The sequence below is a fragment of the Parasteatoda tepidariorum genome, chromosome 5 (assembly GCF_982258835.1).
Source record: "Parasteatoda tepidariorum strain Cologne lab strain chromosome 5, Ptep-v5.0, whole genome shotgun sequence".
Lineage (NCBI taxonomy): Eukaryota > Metazoa > Arthropoda > Arachnida > Araneae > Theridiidae > Parasteatoda > Parasteatoda tepidariorum.
Window position 1 is genome coordinate 37382055 of NC_141759.1, and position 22824 is coordinate 37404878.

At 29.3% G+C, this 22824-nt stretch overlaps 1 protein-coding gene across 2 annotated transcripts in view; it reads right to left on the reverse strand.

Annotated features, from left to right (window-relative positions):
• Positions 1-15716: 15716 nt before the first annotated feature.
• The window catches only part of LOC107451810 (uncharacterized), an 82003-nt gene continuing 74895 nt past the window's right edge, over positions 15717-22824 (reverse strand). Inside the window, exons 21-24 of one of the 2 annotated variants that reach the window (XM_087163684.1) lie at positions 21537-21592; positions 19661-19748; positions 18736-18790; positions 15717-16014 (exon numbers count right to left, since the gene is read on the reverse strand). In XM_087163684.1, the coding sequence (XP_087019810.1) occupies positions 15994-16014; positions 18736-18790; positions 19661-19748; positions 21537-21592 (220 nt within the window). In that variant the 3' untranslated portion in view covers positions 15717-15993. Of the gene's footprint in view, positions 16019-18735; positions 18791-19660; positions 19749-21536; positions 21593-22824 lie in introns of both variants that reach the window. The other variant, XM_043050667.3, reaches the window with a different exon arrangement.

Genomic DNA, 22824 nt, shown 5'->3' on the forward strand with positions numbered 1-22824 from the left:
CATTTTCAAACTTTAGATAGATGTAACTTAGATAAAAACATGTATTAAAATAAAATATCATTCCCTCACTATTAGTGTCATTCCCTCACTTTTTAAATAGTGAAAATAATTAATTTACTTATTAATTAATTTGAAAAATAAATTAAAAAATTTATATATTAATTTATTAAATTAATTATATTATTTATTAAATTAATTAATTAATTATTAATTATTATAAATTAATTCATTATTTAAAAATTAATTAATTTAAATATTAAGTATAATTTATAGGATATATACTTTCTTTATAATGCCATTACATATTTCTATTAATATAAAAAGTTTCAGAGCTTTTTATTCACTTTACTTTTTTGGGATTTTATGAACTGAAAAATGACAGTTTTCCGATTTACCGATTTAAAATTTAAATTTCAGTGCTCCTAGCCCGCAGGGCTATCTACACCTTCATCGAATAGTGAGAAAACAATAAGGGAGGAAAGGGGGTCAGGGGGCGTGCAGGCGTTCTGCATATAAATGAAGTTTTCGTGATAATGACCCATATATATCGAGACGGAAAAGAGTAAAAACTGGTAACAAATAAACTTCATTTTTTAGTTTTTTTCCGGGAATAATAAAAATCCATAACTACCAATTGTTTCTAACAGATGCAATTTTTATATTGAATTGCTTCTTCGCCGTGATGAATTTCCTTACAGAAAATTGTTATTATTGAGAATAGATTAACTCCTGCCGAATATTATCTAATATTAAAATAGTTCTTCTACCAGTATTTTGTCTTTTCTGTCCCGCTTTCAGGCCTGCTAGAAACATAAAAATTGGTAGCACAATGATTTCATTATTTGTTTTATCTTCGAAAAGCTGAACATTCCTATCCAACCTAATACTTGAAAGTTATAAAACTTTCAAGTTTATCAGTAATAACAAAATAATAGAAAAAAACTAAATAATAACTAACGGAAAAATATTATTCAAACAATTATAAACTATCACTCTTTTAGAAGTTTTAAAAGTACTAATATATTAATTTCCGGATTCTTCATGTAATACGTTATTGAGAAAAATCATCAAGTTGCTATAATTATAAAAAAAATTTAAATGGATAAAACACTTTATAAGACTATAAAATAGTTCTAACATATTTATCAAATTTAACATTAAAATATTAAGTTTTGCGCATAATATGAAGGGAAATTTTTTAAATTATTTGTTTTTTATTTTAAAAACATTTCAACTACCACCAGAAATAATATTTCGCTTAAGCCTGTTACTTGAGAAGGTAAATCATATTATAAACAACTGTTCAAAGATGCTAACTTGCTAAGGATAGAGGATAAATTTTTTTGAGTGGTTGTTTTTGAAAATGGGATTCTTGAATTAGTAAATTCGATTTATAGGTCCTCTACTCACCACTGCTTCTAAATAATTCAAAGGCTTCTATGAAACGCCACTTTATCACAGCTGACACATGTTCATCACGTTAAAAAGTTGACATACTTAACCGAAAATCTGCTAATTAAATATTTTTTTTGTTCTATACCATTATCAAAACATTTTGTCCAATCCGGAGCAGATGGCTTCTCTGATTGTTTGAACCCTGATAGCTCAGTAATTTTTAGTAAATGAGTATTAAGCCATGTAAAAACTATAACAAATAGTTATTTAAATAACAAATGTAGCTAGTGAATTCTTGTACTCATGCACAGATAAATAAGAGCAACCATAAGCTCGCAATGATTCAATCAAAATAATAAGAATTAAAAAAGAGTTACACGAGATGGTGCTTGGCTCTAAGCAATATCACCAAACGTAACCGCCAGGGTTGCAAATTTCATAAGTTAGATTAATTTATAAGAATGTAAACCTAATTAATGCAACTCAAACTTTTCTACTCAAGTACTTTAATTTTTATTAATATGACTAACTTAATTGTGTAATATGATATTAAATATGTTATACTGCATCATATTGTACTATTATATTGTAATACACAATAGAATATTATACTCATTGTATATTATGATATAGTACAATATAAGTAATAATAGCACTGAAAATATGAAAGAAGAGAACTTACCATCTAAACTAGATGGAATGGTGAATTCACTTGGTGTAAATATATTCATTCGTTTTTAGTGAGATATATAAAAATGCTGCTCCTTACATAACTTTCAATTTAAAAAAAAAAGTCTTTTTTCTAGTAGTAACAAAATTTCAGTTATCTTTTTATGGTATTTTCAATTTTAAGTAATTTTACCACCACTACATATGTATATATTCAAAATATGATATGAGAAGCAACTTCATAAAAATTATCTCAAAGCAACTCCACTGCCTGCTTACTTCAATAATCAACCATAACAGTGTTAATATTCCAGATGAATGAGATAGGGGTCACTTCGCGGCCCAGGTGCTAAATAAAATCAAAGCACTAGGAAAAATTATCTCTGGTGCTGCAATCGTAGCAAATATTTCTATCTCATTAAATTATGCATTTTTAAAGTTTTCTTTATTTCTCGTGTCCGTTTCGAAATTCATGATGATAACCACAAGTTTGATACATCAAATCAAAGATTCAAAGGTTAAAGGCCCCTTAGGAGCCTAAAGCCTTGAACAATCATGTGACCTAGAGCCCCTGAATTAGACAGGCCGACTTATCATTTATTGTTGGAGCAAAGAGCTAACATAAGCACAGCGAATAAATATTTCCAAGTGGTAGTTAATAAATGGTAATTCTTGGTTTAATAAGTTCGATTTAGTAGATTTTAAACCACCACTATTTCTAAACAATGCGTAGGCTTATATGATTCACCACTTTTAGTACATATAACATGCTTTACATTTTTAAAAGCAAGCAAATACTGTCAACTATTTGCAAATTTACTTTATAGTTATTTACCGTTTTTTAAATTATTTTGTCGTGTCCAGCCATCACCTCCTACATCAGAAAGCCTACGCACGGTCTCTTACAAGTAGTCCGTGCAGACTATTTAAAAGGTGAGCCAGTTGTGCGCATGAACCCAATATCTTTTATAAAAGTCATTGAGAGAAATATATCATATATATTTGAGAATTGAATCTGTAGTGGTTGACAAGTGAATGAGGCAAACCAATAATATTCATGAATAAAACAAATTTTTAGTCATATATTTGCTACCACTTTCTTATTTTATCTAGATTTTGTATTAAATGACTCTTTCAGAAAGTGGATATGCCTCACGGTGGTCTGATCGAACTATCTGTAAAAAACCGTGTGGAGGCTTTCAGTTGTAAGAGGCATTGGTCCAGAGCAGTTGGCATCTCTGTAATAACATAACGTTAACGTGCGAACTTGTTTGCTCCAATATTGCTTGATAGGTCAGCTCTGATTTCATAGGAGCCTTAATATGACCAAACAGAAAAATCATGTTGACCCTTTCAAGATGTGGGCATAATGATCCTTATTTTACAAGTTTTACAATTTAACTCACTACCAATTTATTTAAACTTTTGCAGAAACCGGAGGAGTTGACATCCCTGCAATTGCTAAAACCCAGCTGTGAACAGATATGAAAAAACAAAGGAAATGAAAACCCTCCAAACTTTTGCAGATAAGACACGATACTATCTTGCATGCACCCAAAAATGCCTCCCTTGGCCATTACGAATTTCAAAAAGTGGTGAAAATGAAACAGAAATAAACATTTTAATCGGGAATGCAAACTGCTTGGTTTTAATATATTATATTGTAAATTGGTGTAGTCTGAAACACTTAATTTTCATAATTCCTAAAAGCCTTATCGCAATGTAACTAATACAAAGTGACATTTTGCATGCATTTTTAAATTATTTGTGTGTGGTAGTAAGTAAAATCAGTTTTAATTTGTAATATATTAATCCGAGAACTTTTCTGTCACTGGAGAAAAAATCATCGAAAAGCGGAGCTAGATGGCATATCTGCCTTAATACATTTGAAAATAACACAATGTGTCTTTTTTTTAAAAATATTTAACCAGCTAACTTCTTTTCATTCCAAAAATATTTTTCCGAAGTGATAGTAAAATGAAAATTAAGAAATCTGAATGAACTTTGTGGTGGCAAAACTTATATTATCACATTTTATGCTTATTTAATTATATGCTTTTTAAATTGATTTAAACTGACATCGCATTTAAATAATTGAAACTTGGTAGGCTTGCTAGCTCTCTAAAAGTGATTTCAGATGTTGGCAAAATTTTAACAAAACATCCTCATACTATCTTTTCTCAACCACTAGTAAAACAATATTTTGAATGCTAAAAACAATTATGTTGCGCAGCTACAAACACATGCATTTTTATATTTTGTCAAAACTTATCCACACCAACACTTTATTATCAAACAAATATATACATACTGGTAATTAAAATCGTTGGTAGCGGAAGAAGTAGTGAATTATATAGCACTACGAATTGTTTAGAAATAGTGGTGAATAAAAATCTACTAAAAGAATTTATTAAACCAAAAATCACAATTAATAAACTACCACTTGAAAATACTTATTCGCTGTCCGGAGCAAGTTCGGCATCTCTGTGTATATAAATAAAACTATTTTTGTGTGTTCTGTATTGCATTAGTTTCTTCAAACCATTTTAGAAACGATATTAATATTAAAAAAAATAAAAGCATTTAAAATTTACTTGAATTATGTGCTTCTAATAATCTTTGCTTTGCCGGTCACCTGTGACCCTCTTGGTGCTACGAACAAACTCAGTACCGGTCACCGGTGACCCCCATGGCTTTCAACGTGTTAATAAAATTTATAAATCAAAGAAGGAAATAGAAAAGCCAATGCTTTACTATAATTTTAAATATAAAAATGAAATTTTCCAAAATATCTGAAAGAGTTAGCTGCTATACAATATTATTCAGCAAGATCTCTAACAGGGCTGCTATTGCTCCACCAAAACTATTCACGTAGCAATAAATTGATCAAAAAAAAACGAATGGAAATTTCCCTGGTCTAGCACTCATTAAAACATAAATTTGTTTCACCCGATTGATATCAAATTTTTATATATGTATTAGATTTACCGGTTTAATGTATTGATCAAAAGTGTTTTATGATAAACTTCAGGGACCGCGAAACCAGGGGGGGCAGAGGGGCTTTGGCCCCATTACATTTTATAAATGACGGAAAGCAGCCTCTTCCATTGACCCTCTTCTCTCTAATTTCCCACTCAATATTTGTGTAATTATATTTACAATTAATAGGAAATAGATATTTTTTGCCTCTGAATTTCAAAAAAGGGTCAATATCTCAAGCGAACTGTTTCTTAGGTGAAAACTGCTAGCAAATCTCCCCCCCCCCCCGCTGAAAAAATATATATCCCTTTTGTTGAAAGACGGGAACCGATGGATCTCGGTTTCAAATGTCACACACACACACATACATATATATATATATATATATATATATATATATATATATATATATATATATATATATATATATATATATATATATATATATATATATATATATATATATATATATATATATATACTTTTCATAAATTTGCATTTACTAATTTACTATAAAGGGATTTTTTTGATTTTCTTATGTACATACCTCTATTTGTTTTTTGTTTTTTGTTCTTAGTGATAAAAGTGTCGATCCTTTAATGGAATTGATGCCATCACCGAAAGGTTTTTCGCCCCACTAGGGTTAATAGCGAAGTAGCAATTCAAATAAACTTAAGGCATCCATTTCCCAATTCACAGATCTTATATATTCATAAATGCCAGCTCTTCCGGTTTTGGTGGATTTTATTTTTATTTCTATTTATTTTATTTCTATATATAATAAATTAGAAAAATTTATTATATATATTGGGGCATAAATTTAGTAGCATTGTGCAAGCCTAAAAGCAAGACAGAAAAGAGAAAACACTAGTAGTAGAACTATTTCAATAATAGATAAATTTTGGGAGAAGAGAATCTATTCTTAACAATAAAAAAATTATTATTATTTTTTCTTCGGTTACCGAAGCAATTTAATCCATGTATTATATGCGTTAAAAAATTTTTTTGGTAGTTATGAATATTTTATTATTCCCGAAAAAAACCTAAAAATGAAATTTATTAGTTACCAGTAGTTACTGTTTTCAGTCTTGATATATACGAACTTTCAGCCCTTGTACGGAGCATTAACCCTTTCGCGCCGACTGTCACAAATACGTGACAGCAAAAAACCGTATCAATCAGGGTAAGAAGATAAAACTGGTAATCAAAGTATTTCTTTAGCAGTTTATTTGTAGGCGGAGTTATAATTTTTTGATTTATTTAATTCACCATTACTTTGTTCAAAATAAAACTATTTAGTTATACTTTGAATTAACATTGATTATATATATGATTAAACTAACAATAATTAAAATAAAAGCAAAGTAAGTCTGTCAAATTAGTAACGACTACATTTAAGTTACCGTTTTTTATTTAATTGCAACTTGATTCTGATTTTGTACGAATGCTTTTCTGAATCACCCGTCCCCAAGGGGTTAAAGCTTGGAAATAATATTTAAAAAAATATTTCTGCCTTTAATTGTCATTCGGTTGTCACATTACTACCACTTAAAAAAATCATTCTCAAAGAGAATTGAAGTTGGCAAGTTTGATTTAATTGATTATCAAAAATAAAATTTACTACGACTTTAAATGTTAAGAAAAATCTGGTTTAAAAATAAGAAATTCGTATAAGACAGTGTATCTTTAGCTTTAGATTACAGGGATTCTACAGGCAAGTAAAATTGTAGAAAGTGATAAAAACTCATTTTATTTTTAGTTGTTTAATTTACTTTAATAATTCAATCGTAACTACCACGATGACATAAATTATAAATAATTTGTATCGAAAGAAAAAAATTCTTTGAAATCATCAAAGGGCCATTTAGGCCTCAGATGCCCAGTTCTACAACAACGGACGAACTTTGAAATCATCTTCAATAGTGAAGTAAAAGTACATGATAGAAACGAAAGAAAAGATAACTCTAATATTTTTTAATAGATGTTTTCTTTTTATTAATCACCACTTTTTACATTTTTTGTAGGCTGTGGTATCCTTACTGCTACTCAGTGGCAGCACTGGTGGGCTTTCATTGGTTCAGCGGATTTGACATGACTCAAAAAGATAAGATTACGACAGGCATATAATTTAGTATAAGGACGACACAAACATTAAATTATATAGTTATCTATGCCCTTCCACATTTGAGGATTGTGTGATGTACTTCTTTAGTTGTAGGAAGTGATTTTCTAGTGGAACTGAAGCATAATTTTTTTAATAAGTAGAATTTTTTTAGAGCGCTAATGAATATAAGCTTTTGCCCATCATCTATCTAACCTTTAAAATAAAAATTATTCATTTGTGCTGTGACCAAAATTAATTTAAATCTAATCTATTTAAATATTAATAAAACATGTTAGCTGCCATTAGTAAAAATATTTTGTAAAACTACGAACATTGTTTAATTGTAGGGAATGTTTGAATTAAACTCTTTTGAAGAATCTTTGAATCTTATATGAAAAGCTGGTTTTTATTTTATTTAATTTTTATCAACAAGTTTAAGAAGGTCATTTACAGTAGCTTAGAAAATCGACTATTGATATTGCCAGAACGTAAAATAAATCGATACACATAAAATAAAAACAATGTCTACAGTGATTAAGGTTCTAAGAATTATACACCAATTTTAAAATACTTTAACTTTTCTTTTTATAAAATTTGTATTTACTATTGAAAAAGGGATCTTAATTTTCTTATGTCAAATTTATTTTTAAGAACTCTTTGAACTACTTTATATATCTTCTCCGAGCACTTTATGTAGATGATATGTATGTTTTTGTAGTTGAGAGAGAAAAAATTTTTGCAACATGCTATGTGAATTATTTCCCTTTTAAAAAAATTGAATTATTTGCTGCGATTGCCCATTAGTGTATTCGTCAAGGCATTTTAACAGATCTTGCGTAACGAAGAAGAATAATAAACATATGATAAAATCTTCCAAGAATATTTGTCAAGAGATCCGTTTCCATAGAAACGCAATCATTAAGGATGTTTTTTTTAATCTTAAAAATGCGGAAATTGACTCTGAGACACTAGATAATTGTGAGATGTATTGTTTCTTTAATAAATATTTTTAATATAAGACACTATGCTGCAACATCAAACATTCTTTACTATACCTGTTTCTCAAGGCTGAAAACAAAACGGAGTGTGTGTGTATATATATATATATATATATATATATATATATATATATATATATATATATATATATATATATATATATATATATATATATATATATATAATACGAGAAAACACGAAGAAATACGAGAAAAAAATAACAAGCAACAGTATAAAAAAAAAATAAAAATAAAAAAGGATGAAATTTTATTTAAAAAACCGGGGAAAAAAATATATATAATCTTTTCTTTCGCCCACACTCTGTTTTGCGGATATAATCGTGTGGGCTGAAGAAAAGATTATATATATTTTTTTTCCGGTTTTTTTCCATATGTCTATTATTTTTCTTTGTTTTATTCTTCATTTTGAACACACACACACACACACACACACATATATATATATATATATATATATATATATATATATATATATATATATATATATATATATATATATATATATATATATATATATATATATATATATATATATATATATATATATATGCGCAAAACTGGAAAACGAAAAAGCATTAGATATTAGATACCCCGAACACTTTGGACAAGATAATTTAATTTTTAATTTTCTAAGTATGGTAGGTCTTAAACTTGATTATGACGAGATACTATGGTTCAAATTGGGCGAAAACATTATTCGATTTAATGCTTTATTAAGGTAGTAGCAAATTTGCAGTGAATTACGGTTAGAAATACCAATAAATAGCACAACGTTGAACCAAATTTTTTTTACATGATGCATGTTTTGTTCCGATTATTTTATATCAGTACCTTTATACTAGCATTATATTAATTTTATAATGATGACATACTAATACAACGCTGGTCTCGTCGGGCAAAATAATTTTCGAGATATGGTATGTCTTGAACTTGATTACAAACGGGAACATGTTTCAATTTAATACTTTACAAAGGTCATAGCAAATTTTTAGTGAATTAAGGTTCCCAATACTATAGCTCAATGTCAGACCAAGATTTCCGAGTACTTTACATAATATATGGTTCTGTTCCATATATATTATATTGTCTTTTTAGTACATTAATAGCCGAAAAGTGATAGAATTTTTAAATCCACATCTAATCAATCAATCTAAATACATCTAATCATCAAGTTCACTTAATAAATTTATCTCCTATTGCATGTTTAATACAAATTTTTTAAGAATAGATTTTAAAAAGCGCTGCGCATCGAGTATAAAGATATTTCGCTTTGATAAATTTCACGAAATAAAAATGTTAAATAATTTTAATTATTCTTTTTATCAAACAATACCAGTGGAAATTTATCAATTTTTTAGGAATTTACTTTCAATAGAAACAAAACAATTAGATAATTGTTTCGTAAGACTATGTCTTGTTATACATTTCAAGAGATATTACCTACCTATTTTCAAGTAGAATCACATTAGATAAGCAGTTGATAAGGAAATTGCATACTCTAAAATTCTAATTTAAATATAAAAACATTAGATATATATTTATTGAAAGAGAAATTACTAATAAAAAATTTTAAAAATTACTTCATTTTCTTTATAATAACATAAAAATTTTATTTGAAAAAATCTATTCATTTTGCTTAAATTTTCTTGCGAATTACATTCTATTTCAATGTAAAAGTTTTTTTTTAATTTATACAAAAATTAAAAATGGTTTGAAATTTCTTAAATAAATAATAAGCTAACACTTGCTGTCTAAAGTTTGCAAACTCTGCTAGCTAGGCTTGTAAATCTCCGTAACAGCTTTTGCTGATTCAATTCAAGCTTGTTTTGCTCGTTCATTGGATACTTAAATATTTTAGTCAAGCTTTGTATGTATGCTAATTTTTTTTAAACTGAAGTATTTAACTTTTGAACACCGATGTTGCCCCTGGGACGAGATCGATCACTTTAAAATTAAAAAAATTTTATTGTATATTATGTGAGCAAATTGCTTGAAGAATTTTTAACATTATATTAAAATACTGCACTGTATTTTAAGTGATTTAGTGCCTCAAACAGTATTAAGTACTCGGAGAGTTAAGTGATAAAAATATACAACATATACATCTTGCGAAACGTTTAATTCATAATCATTTCATTTCATTTATATACATTACGAATTCATATGTACAAAATTAGTCCCTTATGCGCACATGCGAACGATTGATGTCATTTTTAAAAAAAATCATACAGAAATACTCCAGCTGTCCGAAATTTAACCCTTTCGCGCCGACTGTCACAAATACGTGCCATCATAAAACCGTATCAATCAGAGTAAAAAGATAAAACTGGTAATCAAAGTAATTTCTTTAGCAGTTTATTTGTGGGCGGAGTCATAATTGTTTGATTTATTTAATTCACCATTACTTTGTTCGAAATAAAACTACACTGGTTATCATAAATTAAGGAAAAATCACAAAAATAGCGATAACTCTTTCAAAAGTAAGCCAAACCGTGCAAAATTTGCATATGTTGTCCACTAAGAGTAGCTGAGTAAAATTGCAATATGCAAATTAGTGGCGCTGCACTCGGCTTACGTCATCTGCCTGGAGCATAAAAGTCCAAGTTTGAGAGAAAGCACACAAATTTTACTGTGATTGCGACATTGAAAATCTGAGATAGCCAATTCGTAATAATGACCTCTAGGCATCATTTGCCTGAAGAACTACGATGGAGAGCCATCGGGAGACTAGAGGCAGGGCAGAGTCAATCAGAAGTGGCCAGATGGCTAAATGTGAGTCCATCTGTGGTTCATAGACTTTGGAGGCAATTTCAAACCACAGATTCGGCATCTAGGAGGTTCAGTCAAGGACGGCCAACTGTTACGACCAGTGCCGATGACCGATATTTGACATTAAGTGCACGCAGGAATAGAACCGCTACTCCGACACATCTTAGATCCTCTCTTGCTGCAGCCACCGGAAGGTTGGTGTCAACGTCAACTGTGCGCAGAAGGCTCCACGAAGGTGGTCTGTATGCGAGACGACCAGCCATTTGCGTGCCGCTCACATCACGCCATAGGAGAGACCGTTTGCAGTGGGCCCGACAACATGTCCACTGGACGTCAGATCAATGGAGGCCTGTTCTCTTTACGGATGAGTCCAGGTTTAGTCTAGAAAGTGACAGTAGACGTTATTTGATATGGAGAGAACCTGGGACCCGTTATCATCCATCAAACATCCGTGAAAGAGATGCATACGGAAGAGGCAGTGTCTGTGTTTGGGGAGGCATATCCTTAGGAGGGCGCACATACCTCCATGTCTTTCCAAGGGGAACCGTGAATGCTCAGGTTTATCGAGACAACATCCTTGATGCTTATGTGCGCCCATATGCCGGGGCAATTGGTGATTGCTTCCTGTTACAGGACGATAATGCAAGACCACACAGAGCTCGCATTGTTGATGATTATCTTCAACAGGAAACAATTACTCGCATGGAGTGGCCAGCTCGATCCCCGGACTTGAATCCTATCGAGCACGTTTGGGATGCTCTAGGGAGGCGTGTATCTGCCATCAATCCGCCCCCTCAGACCCTTGCCACGCTTGCAACTGCTTTACAAGAGCAATGGCTCTCACTTCCTATTGAACTGATAGACCGCATAATTGAAAGCATCACACATCGCTGTTTGTGCTGTATTGCTTCTAGAGGCAATCATATTCCATATTAAAGGTACTTTTTCTATTGCAAACCGATACTTCCAATTTGTTTATTTTATACATGTGCTAATTTCTATACTACTATTAATGTCTGATAATTTCTTTTTATGTTGTTTAATACCTTACTATGTGTTGTATATTGTGGGTAAGTTTCATAAAATTCCATGTGTAATTTCTTGAGTTATCGCGATTTTTGTGAATTTTCCTTAATTTATGATAACCAGTGTATTTAGTTATACTTTAAATTAACATTGATTATATATATGATTGAACTAACAATAATTAAAGTAAAAGCAAAGTAAGTCTGTGAAATTAGCAACGACTACATTTAAGTTACCGTTTTTTATTTAATTACAACTTGATTCTGATTTTGTACGAATGCTTTTCTGAATCACCCGTCCCCAAGGGGTTAATGCTACATTTGAAAAAGGTGGTGATAAATAAATCTCGATACTGTTTGGTAGATCGCCACCATTACAATTATCATACAAATGAATCAGAATTCTTTAAAGATAGTTTTAACCCTTTAATGAGCCATTTATTTCTAGTAAAAGTAAATTAAAGTATTTTTGGAATTGAAATTGATATAAGAATAGTAATTGATATAAGAAAAAAAACTCATTCAGCTTGTAAAAAATTAATCTATATTTTAATAACATTTTTTGGTAGTAAGTATATTTACCATGAGCTATTAGGAACTTATTGACTTTTATTTTTCGTCATTTATAAAATAAATTTTTAAAATGCTACAAACTTCAAAAGGAATTATGTATTTTATAACTTTTATTACGTTCTTTTAAAACTAATAAATGGTTACCATTTTTATTCAAACGCACTTTAAGAAAGCTGAAGTTATTAAAAAGTGGAAACCTAAATTAAAAGCGGTAAAAAAGTTCCCATGGACTTTAAAAATTGGTGGTAAGTACATACCTGCCAACTTTTAATCCCTTCCATTATCATTTTTCACAGTGGTATTAAAATGGAATTAAAACTTCAATTTTAAGCAAACAAATACGTTGTATATGAGCTAACTTAAGTTGACAACCATGATAGTAACGCATATTAATATATGCGCTTAATTTTTGTAAGAATAGTGGTGATCAAAATCATTTCAAAATTAAGTTTATAAAAGAAAAAATAGTATATATTTCCTACCACTTTAAATATGAAAACAAAATCTTCCGGAAAATCCGGAAGAGTTGGCAAGTATGTAAGTATACTTATACCACGTCCTTAGAAAGGGCTAAGTGATTACTGGTAGAAGAGTCCTTAGAAACTGGGGCCGTAGCTTAAGTGCGTACGAATTAGAGGATAGATTTTTTTAACTAATTTACTAAGAAGGGAATTAGGGATGGAAGGAATAAATGCTTGTTTAGTAAATGTTGTTGTTTAGTAGCATAGCACCCTAAAATCTCTAAAAAATATTTAAACAAAATAATAAAACCATCAAGATTTATAATCAGTACAAAAATATTCAGCATATAATTTAGGACAGAAGGAGTAGTTTAATGAAAATTCGAAAAGATTTTATACGAAAATAAGAACTTGATAAACAAACGTATCGACAGTTTTGCCGTGGGAAATTGATTATATTTTTCGAGAGAGAAAAAAATGGTGACATGTGACTTCTTCTCTCCTACATTACTAATTTGTCGTCTCGTACACTGTCGTCTCCTCATACACGTGTTGAATTTGACATAATAGTGGGGGGGAAATTTCATTTATAATAAACCATATTATTTATAGACCTATTTGATAACAAGTACCGACCAGGTGGCCGAGTGGTTAGCGTGCCTGACTGCGGAGTCGATGGTCGCGGGTTCGAATCCTGCTCAGGGCATAGATGTTTCTTTCTCTCTGTGTTCTATGTCCGTTCTCCTTTGTGTGTGAATGTGACCCGCCCTATAAACGGGTTTGTGGTTGTGTGACGTGGGCGACGCTGCTCCCCAGCCGTGGCTTCGCCACAGGTGCCCACTGGGTAACGAGTAGAGAGTAGCAGTTCTGGCATTTTCTGAGGTCAATGGGTCTTCGTCCCAAGTGCCCGCCATTAACCCCTTGGGGACGGGTGATTCAGAAAAGCATTCGTACAAAATCAGAATCAAGTTGTAATTAAATAAAAAGCGGTAACTTAAATGTAGTCGTTGCTAATTTGACAGACTTACTTTGCTTTTTCTTTAATTATTGTTAGTTTAATCATATATATAATCAATGTTAGTTCAAAGTATAACTAAATAGTTTTATTTTGAACAAAGTAATGGTGAATTAAATAAATCAAACAATTATAACTCCGCCCACAAATAAACTGCTAAAGAATTACTTTGATTACCAGTTTTATCTTTTTATCCTGATTGATACAGTTTCATGCTGTCACGTATTTGTGACAGTCGGCGCGAAAGGGTTAAAAAAAATAACAAAAATTTATAACAAGTTATTATAGGAAAACTGAATGTTAAGGTAATTTGTTTAACACGTTCACGCCGGATGTTGCGCCTGAAAGAGGGACGGAAAAGAGAAAATACTAGTAGAAGATTTGTTTCAATATTCGGGAGGAGTTAATCTATTCTCAGCAATAACAATTCACTGTAAGGAAATTTATCACTGCGAAGAAGCAATTCAATATAAAAATTGCATCCGTTAAAAACAATTGGTAGTTATAGATTTTCATTATTCCCTGAAAAAAAAACTAAAAAAATGAAATTTATTTGTTACCAATTTTTACTCCGGTGCGCCGCTATATGAGACAATCTAGCGTGACCCACCGGTGGATCACCCCGGCGTGAACGTGTTAATATAAATACCTGTTCAAACGTGAAATAACAGCCCGTAACTAACTGCGTATGAGGACCGAGGATGGCAAAGGCGACTATAATTCTTAAATTGGTAGAAACTCAATTCATTTTAGTTTATTTATTATCTCTTTAATTATCCAATTGTAACTACCACTATGACTTTCATTTCAAATTATGAAAAAAAATATTTTATTAAAATGGTAAGAAAAGAGCTAATCCACTTTCACTTTCTATAATAAACTTTAAAAGATGTGCTTGAATATGTTTCTAATTTTAATATCTTTTAAAAAAATTTTGCATTTTATTAATCACCCTTATTGCATATACTGTCGCCGGTAGGAACCCTGACGTGGATAGCAGCGCCATGGGGTGCTCAACAATATTAACCCATACGATTTATTTAATAACCACACTAAGAAAGAACATCCAAAATGGAAACTGGTAAAAAGTTTTTATTAAGATGTTTTTAATTTAGTCGATTAGTAACAAATAAAATTTAATGCCTACCTACATTATCATTTATTTGACATTTATTAAAAATATTATATCAACATAAAACATATTTCGTTTATTACTTTTTTTAAGCATTAAAAACAAGCAAAATCATTTTCACTTTATATTTTGTAAAATGATGACGAAGAATATTCATTAACTTGATAAGAAACTACTTACAATAGAAAACAGATTAGATTCCTCTTTTATAAAACAAATTATCATTATGCATTTGAAAAAGATATTGTCTCCGTCAACCAATTAAAAGCCTGTTAGAAAATCAATTGATAAGAGCATTACATACGGAGATATGCTAATTATGATGCGAAAACAATATAAGCTATTACTCAAGGGGGAATTTACCGTTTAATTTTTTTATCATTTTAAAATCTTATCAAAGATAACATAAAATGACTTCATTAAAACTAGTGACGAGGTCAGCATTGTTGCAATGGCTTTAATTATCTTTGTTGAGCCGAAAAAACTACCACAGTGTCAAAGGTTTTAATGGCTAACTGTTTGGCAGTTACATTCAGGGACGTTACTAGTGCAGAAAATGTTTAAAGAGAGTTTACGGTTACAAATTATGTTTTTTTTATTATAAACAAATATACATACTAAAGAATGAAAATATTACAAACATTGCAATATGCTTTACATTTATTTTCCAATATAATTTGAAATATTACAACCAACACAATCTAATTTTCTTGATTAGATATATCTAAGAGTTCCTTGAAGAAAACAAATCTTTGTACAGTTTTTATGAGCGATGATTAATTTTTGCCATCTTGCTTATGATCAGAAGTTAAATCAGATGATGCAATTTTCCTTTTTATTGGTAAGCATTATTTACAGCTCCTCCTCGTCTTTCTGTCTAAAGAAAAATATAAAAAAATCATTATGTGAGGCATTTTATGAAAAAATTGTTGAAATATATGATGGACGAGTCCCCTAAATGAGAGTATTTGGTCTCATTCCAAAATAATCTGATCACTGCTGTTCGAAAATATTACAAAAAGTTGAACCCGTTTTGATGTTAAATGGAAAGTGGAGATATTTTCCCCTTTTTCAACGAATTTCGTGTTAAATAAAATGTTTTAAAAACAAACATTTAATTTTAATATAAAATATTCTCTATCGTTATAACGTTTTTATCAAAATGAAAATTTATGTTAAATATGCATAAGAAAAATTGATAGCCTGATAGATGGAATTTAGCTGAACGGTCAAACTGGATCCAGATTCTTAAATTGCTGGAAATCAAAAATTGAATATTACCTTTCTAAGAATTTAATTTTTTAAGTTCTTATGGGGTGCCAATTTGTTTCAGCTCATCTGAAATGAAGCTTTTAAATTTTTGGCAAAATTGCAACAAATTATGAAAGCTTTAATTTTTAATTTTCTACTTCTCTAAGAAATATGGTTCAAGAAGCGTAGTAGTTTGCAGCCTTGTTCTTATTCTGGTAGGTAAATCCTAAAAAAAATCGGAATGGAATGATAAAAATTTATGATGTAATATTCCGCTTATTTGAAGCTTATGAGACGATATGCAAATAGGCTTGATGTTTGCAAAGGTTTTATTATTGAGATTTGTGCTTAAATTTGCTCTTAATATTACCATTCATAATATTTTCCAGTATTTAATAACTTCTTAAGAGTCATGAACCATTAATCGATTTAAAAGAAAATATGAGTAATATCACGACATAAAGTGTAAGGATGGCCATGATTATGTAGTGTTATCTTCATTTTTTGATCTCTTCAGCTCATAAATGGATTTTCCTTCTGAATGGTAAATAGCACAAATCAATATTGTAAACAGCACAAGTACAATAAAAATGAAAGATTGCGTGTTTTTTAAATTAAGGAGCAAAAATAATTGGGAAATAGTAAACTGGAAGACATATTACGAATTTTAACTGCTAGTGTCGATTGTGCTAAGTTTTAAACAGAGCTGCCAACTTTCAACGCTTATGAGGAAAATATCTTCTAAGGTTAGCTGAGTTAACGTTTCGATGCATAATTTTTTGTCTTGTAAATTTGATTTTAACTACTACATGTAAATAGTTCAATTGCAAGCCTGCCAACTACTACGCTTTTTGAAAAATATTTTAAAGAGTAGTAGACATTTAAAAACCAAAGCTTTCAGAATTTTTGATAATTTTGCCAATATTTTAAAAGCCTGACCATAAGGAACAGAAAAAAATAAGTGTTGCATACGAAATTTTAAAGTAGTGGTGTGGGAAATAAGTTTAAATGAATAAAAAATAAATCATTAATTTAGATACCACTAGAATAAATGTTTACAAAAAGTGTAGAAAGTTAGCAGCCCTATTTATACGGTTATTCGTTTCATAATAACGAATACTATTTCAGATTTAGAAGTTGCTTCCAACTTCATCTCGTACAGAGGGTGAGGCTGTAAGGATCAAGTTTGTTATTATTACTGAATGCTTCTTTTGAAAATATTTCACTCGTGTTTTTTTCACTTTTATTATAATTTCATATTGATGATATTTAAAAAAATCTATCAATTATTTCTTTTTTCATAGAACCAAGTTGTAAAATAATAAATTTTTTTGCAGTAATTGTATATTTTGATGGACAATTATATTAAATTAAACTGAAATTTAGATTATAAACGAAGCCTACGATTCAAGAGTTTTCTGTAACAATAGGAGTTTTATCGATCTTAATTTTATTTTTGTTTTTAAAGAAGGCAGAGCTTATTGTTTTTTATAAAGAAAAAATTTGCGAATAACGGTATCTAACACGAACAAATATCAAAAATTAAACATGAGTTTCATTTATGAGAAAAAATATACTCAAATATACTCAACAGTAAAAAAAATAAATTAAATGTAGCTAGCATAAATTTCTTATTTCAAAACACAATTTTTTTAAAACATATTTCAGTTGCATTTTTATAACTTCATCGCAAATTTATGTAAATTGCCACCTTACCCCTCGCCTGTAGAATTAATTTGAGAAAAACGTGGCAAAAATTTAAAAAATTTTTCTTTAAGTTGGTTTGTTATTATCATCAAAATATTAGAAATCGAATATTTTTTTTAAAAAAGTGAACGAAGTAACTATACTATATTTAATATTTTCACATATATGGGAAATGTTTATGGATTTACGGTAATTTTTACTCAAATTATAACAAAATAAATCAAATGAAATAATTTTCAAGTTAAATATAATAAACTAATGCAGCAATATTGTTATTTATATCAACTGTCATTAATTCCATGCTCAGATTCCTTTGAATTTCGAACACATTTCAAGAATCCAAAAAATGGCGCGAAACTGCTAGACTTTTCGTGGGAAAGTTTAAAAACAAGTATGTGTTGGAAAAATGGTAAATTACATATTATGCACTGGATGAACTGAGTACGGATTCAACGGAAATGAAGCACCTTTTTTTTCTCTTGCCCAAATTTAGGGCGGGCATTCCAAAATTACCGCATTTGCGTTGATATCACAGTCAAAGGAGTTAATAATAATTCGCTTTTAAATGGCACATTTTATGTCATTAAAATAAAGTTTAAAAAGCATAAATACAAATCTGTTTCCCAAAAACTATACCATTTCAGTAGCATAAAGCATCCGATCAGGCTCGTCAAGCTTCTTTTTCTTTATCCTAAAAATTACGAAAGAATATTTGTCAGATACCAACGTGCGCGTATGGATGCGTGAAAGCTAAGTCAATGCAGAACTAGACAATATAATGAAAATAATTTTACAGAAATATTCTATAATTATAAATGAATGCACATATATAATTATAAAAAATAATTTAACTGACGCAAGATTGCATTTAGTGAAAGAGAAAACTGTATATTAAATAATTCGCTATTCAAGACAGGAAATTTTTTTATCTAATTTATCTCGATATGTGCGTTTGAAAACAAAAGCATAGTTCAAGGATAAGAAGAGAAGCAAGATTAAAATGCATGTTTCAAGAATTGGACATAGCTCAAAGGCGTTGGTTCTGAGATATATTTAGTTTTTCAAATCCACATTTCAAATTCGTGTGTTTATTTTCTTAAACACGCCTTTTGAGCGAAATCCATTTCTCAAACCTGCATTTAAAGCAAAATATTATTTTAAAAAACACGTTTTAAGAAATATCTAGTTTCAAACACGCATTTCAAGCCATGTTTATTTTTTAAAAAAACGCACTTTGTATAATGTCCATTTTCAAGAATGAGCTTTTTGAGCTATGTACTCATGAGAAAAATTGCAATTAGAAGAGTTTTAAAAATGTAAAGTAGATGTACAGTAGAAAATGATTTTTAATTCTTAGCATAATAGCCACTTTTATTTTTAAAAAAAATAATAATATTCATATTGTTGTCAAAGAAAGATAATTTTGATTTATCTTTTTAAGAACAAAATATGATTGTACATTAGAAAACCAAACAACTAGGAAATATATGCTTAGAATAAAGTAATTTCGTTTTAAATTGTTTAGAAACATAAAGCAATGAAATTCAAAATAAATTTTTACCTTTGAACTGTGACAAAGAAGATAATTATAAGTACTAAGAGGGCACCTCCTAAAACCGCTCCCACTATAATCGTATTTGTTTGTGCTCCTGCGAAAAGAAAACGAATTTTATACAGATATAACTATCACAAGATTTATTTGATTAAATAGAACATATGAATGGATTTTTTCCATCAGGCTGTGATCTAGGTTCTAAGAAGAACTTCGTGCACTGGGCATGACAGTGCCCTGTTGAAGAAAAAAAAGCTTTTTTTACAAAATTACTGCTTAATTTTTTTATCTGTAAAAGTTAAGATACTTAGGTGATTTTCTCATTTTATAATGATTTCGCAGATGCAGAATATCATGTAAGAGGCACTATTTAAAAATATTTGTATAAATAAATCTAATAAACAGATTTATTCATTTACAATAAAACCATTGTTACCACGTAAAGTTTTATCAAAGCCCCATTCCAAAGTGATGGTACCATGTTATCGGTTACCATTGTATGACCATATATGGAATCTCCGAATAAATCTTTCATAATCGAGCACATCTTTTGTGCACTGCATTTTTGTTGGTAATAAACTCCATTATTTTAGATTAACTTCAACACTTAAAAATATTAAAAAATCCTCAACAGTAATAAAAAATTAAAAAATCCTCTGCAATTAAAAAATAATATCATAAATTGATCTTTTTATTTGTTTATGTGTTTGAATGAATGAAACCAAGGAAATTAATCATTGAATGAATCATTGGAAATTAGGAAGATCATGGTACATTTGTACAAAACATCACTGGCCCGTTCATCAAATTTATTACTCTTTATTAAAAGTCATAAAAATTAATGAACTAATAATGAAGATAAAAGGGGAACAAAGTATTAAAAATCATGAAATTATGCAATTATACGTGAATCTTTGATGTATATGCACTGGAAAATTAAATTAAAAAACAACTTGTGAATATTGGAGGAAACAAATAATATAAATTTAATAAGAGGAATTAATTTTTATAAACAGAACTTTATCAACCTATTATAAAAATGAAACCCGTTATGAGATCTGTTATATAAATTACAAAAATACGCGGTTAAATTTTAAACAACAAAAAAAAACTTATAAAGGTCTAAATATTTTAGTTATTTTTCAATAAAAATTACTCTCAATATAGTAAGATACACGATAAAAAAAAATGAAAAATAAAAATTCGACTACTTTACAACTTTTCTTATGTAATAAATTTAAAAATAAAAATTTCTTAAAAATATTTTATTATTTGCGCTAACTTGAATTTCCGACCATTTAACCATTTCTCATATAATTAATATGAGATTTAAGATAAAAAAAATATTTGATTAATTACGATATGAATATAATAAATTTTCAACCATTTTACCATTTTTCATGTAATTTTAAATTTAAGACTGTTTTAAAAATATGCAATTAATTACGATATGAATATCTTGAATTTTCAAATATTTCCTCTCTTTTCTTATGAGGTAAATTTTAATCTTAAAATTATTTAACAGTTTTTTGTCTGCATTACTGTGAAATACCATAAGTAGGGAATGTCATTTTTCTAGCTTATGTAGACATTTACATAATTATTGCGTGATTTCTTTGGTGAAAGTTGAATAAAATATTTTTGTTAAAAATCAGCAGAAAATCAGAGGGTGGCCTGTTGATTACATGCACTGATGATTGAGTTGTTGGTATGAAATATCGTTTCTTATAAATATTTATTTGACGTGCTTTCACCATTTCTTTCCAGAATGCTGACGTTTATTAGTGTAAAAAATTTCGCACTCTCCAGCATTTCCCCGAATTCGAACTTCCCCAATAATATTTATCTTCTATCAGAAACTGGTTGAAAGTTAGAGACTACTTACTTTTGTAATTTGCATCGGTCAGATCGCATAAAATTCCAGCAAAGCCAGCTTCACACCTGAAATTAATTTGATACAGTTATTCTTCAGCACAATCTAATTCTTAACGTAAATTTTGAAAATACTTAGAAGGTAAGTAAGAGAATTATAGTCATTTGTGCAGTATGCAGATGGGCGGCGGCATGCAATAAGAAAGGAGGCGATTTGTTCACCAACTTGCCTATTTTTCTTTCACTTTTTACATTATTTCGTCTTGTTATTTGCATTATATTTATATTGAGACCGAAGTGCTAAATTTTATAAAATTTTAATGACATAGATACCAAATTTTCCCTTAAAACGAGAGATTCTCTTTTCATATTTACAATGGTAAGAAACTTTACACTCTACCAATTTATTTTTGATTTCACAAATAAAATTTGTTATGATTTTGACTACCACTTCAGCCAAAGAGAAATAATCGTAAAATGTTGCGCCAATGAAACATATCAGTATATATATATTAAATATTGGCGCTGCAGTCACAGCACAATAACCAATTATTTTCTTCCGTCCATTTTATGATTTGTAAGCCAATCTGTTCTCTTAATTTCTTTTATTTTATGATTAAAACTACTACAAGGTTAAGTATCACATAATGGAGAGCTAAAAGGCCCAAATGACTATAACAATAATTTAAACTTTTTAGCAGAAAAAAGTAAAAAATTTGGTCAATGCCAAATAATAATAAGTTAATTTTTTCAACCAAAGAACAAAACGATAAAAATTTAGCAAATGTCAAATAATAATAAGTTTCAGCAAAACAAAAGGATAAAATATGTACCCAAAATCTAATAACAATAACAAAATCTAATAACAATAACTAATATTAAATCAACTACTTGCATCCTTGATGGCCTACATTTTTTTTAAATTAAGTAATCGCCATGTTTACTCTTAGACTTAAGACGTGTGGTGATTTTATTGTTAAATGACATCCGTTATCGAATTCCGTTATCGTCAACATCCTTTATGACAGAAACTTCATTATTATTATATCATACTTTCTTTCAACTACCATAACTCTTTATCGCATTCTTATTAAGAAATGTCAAAAAATTCTATTGAGCAATTTTATGTGTGCTTATCATTATTATTATTCGTTTATTTATTATTTTATGCTGATGGAAAATGAGTGCTAATAGAATATGTGTATTATGAAACATGTCTACTCATATTTCTGTTCAAAGTTCAAAATCAACAACACAGCTTCAGAATTCACGTTTTAGGCACGAGATAATAATTTAAATAA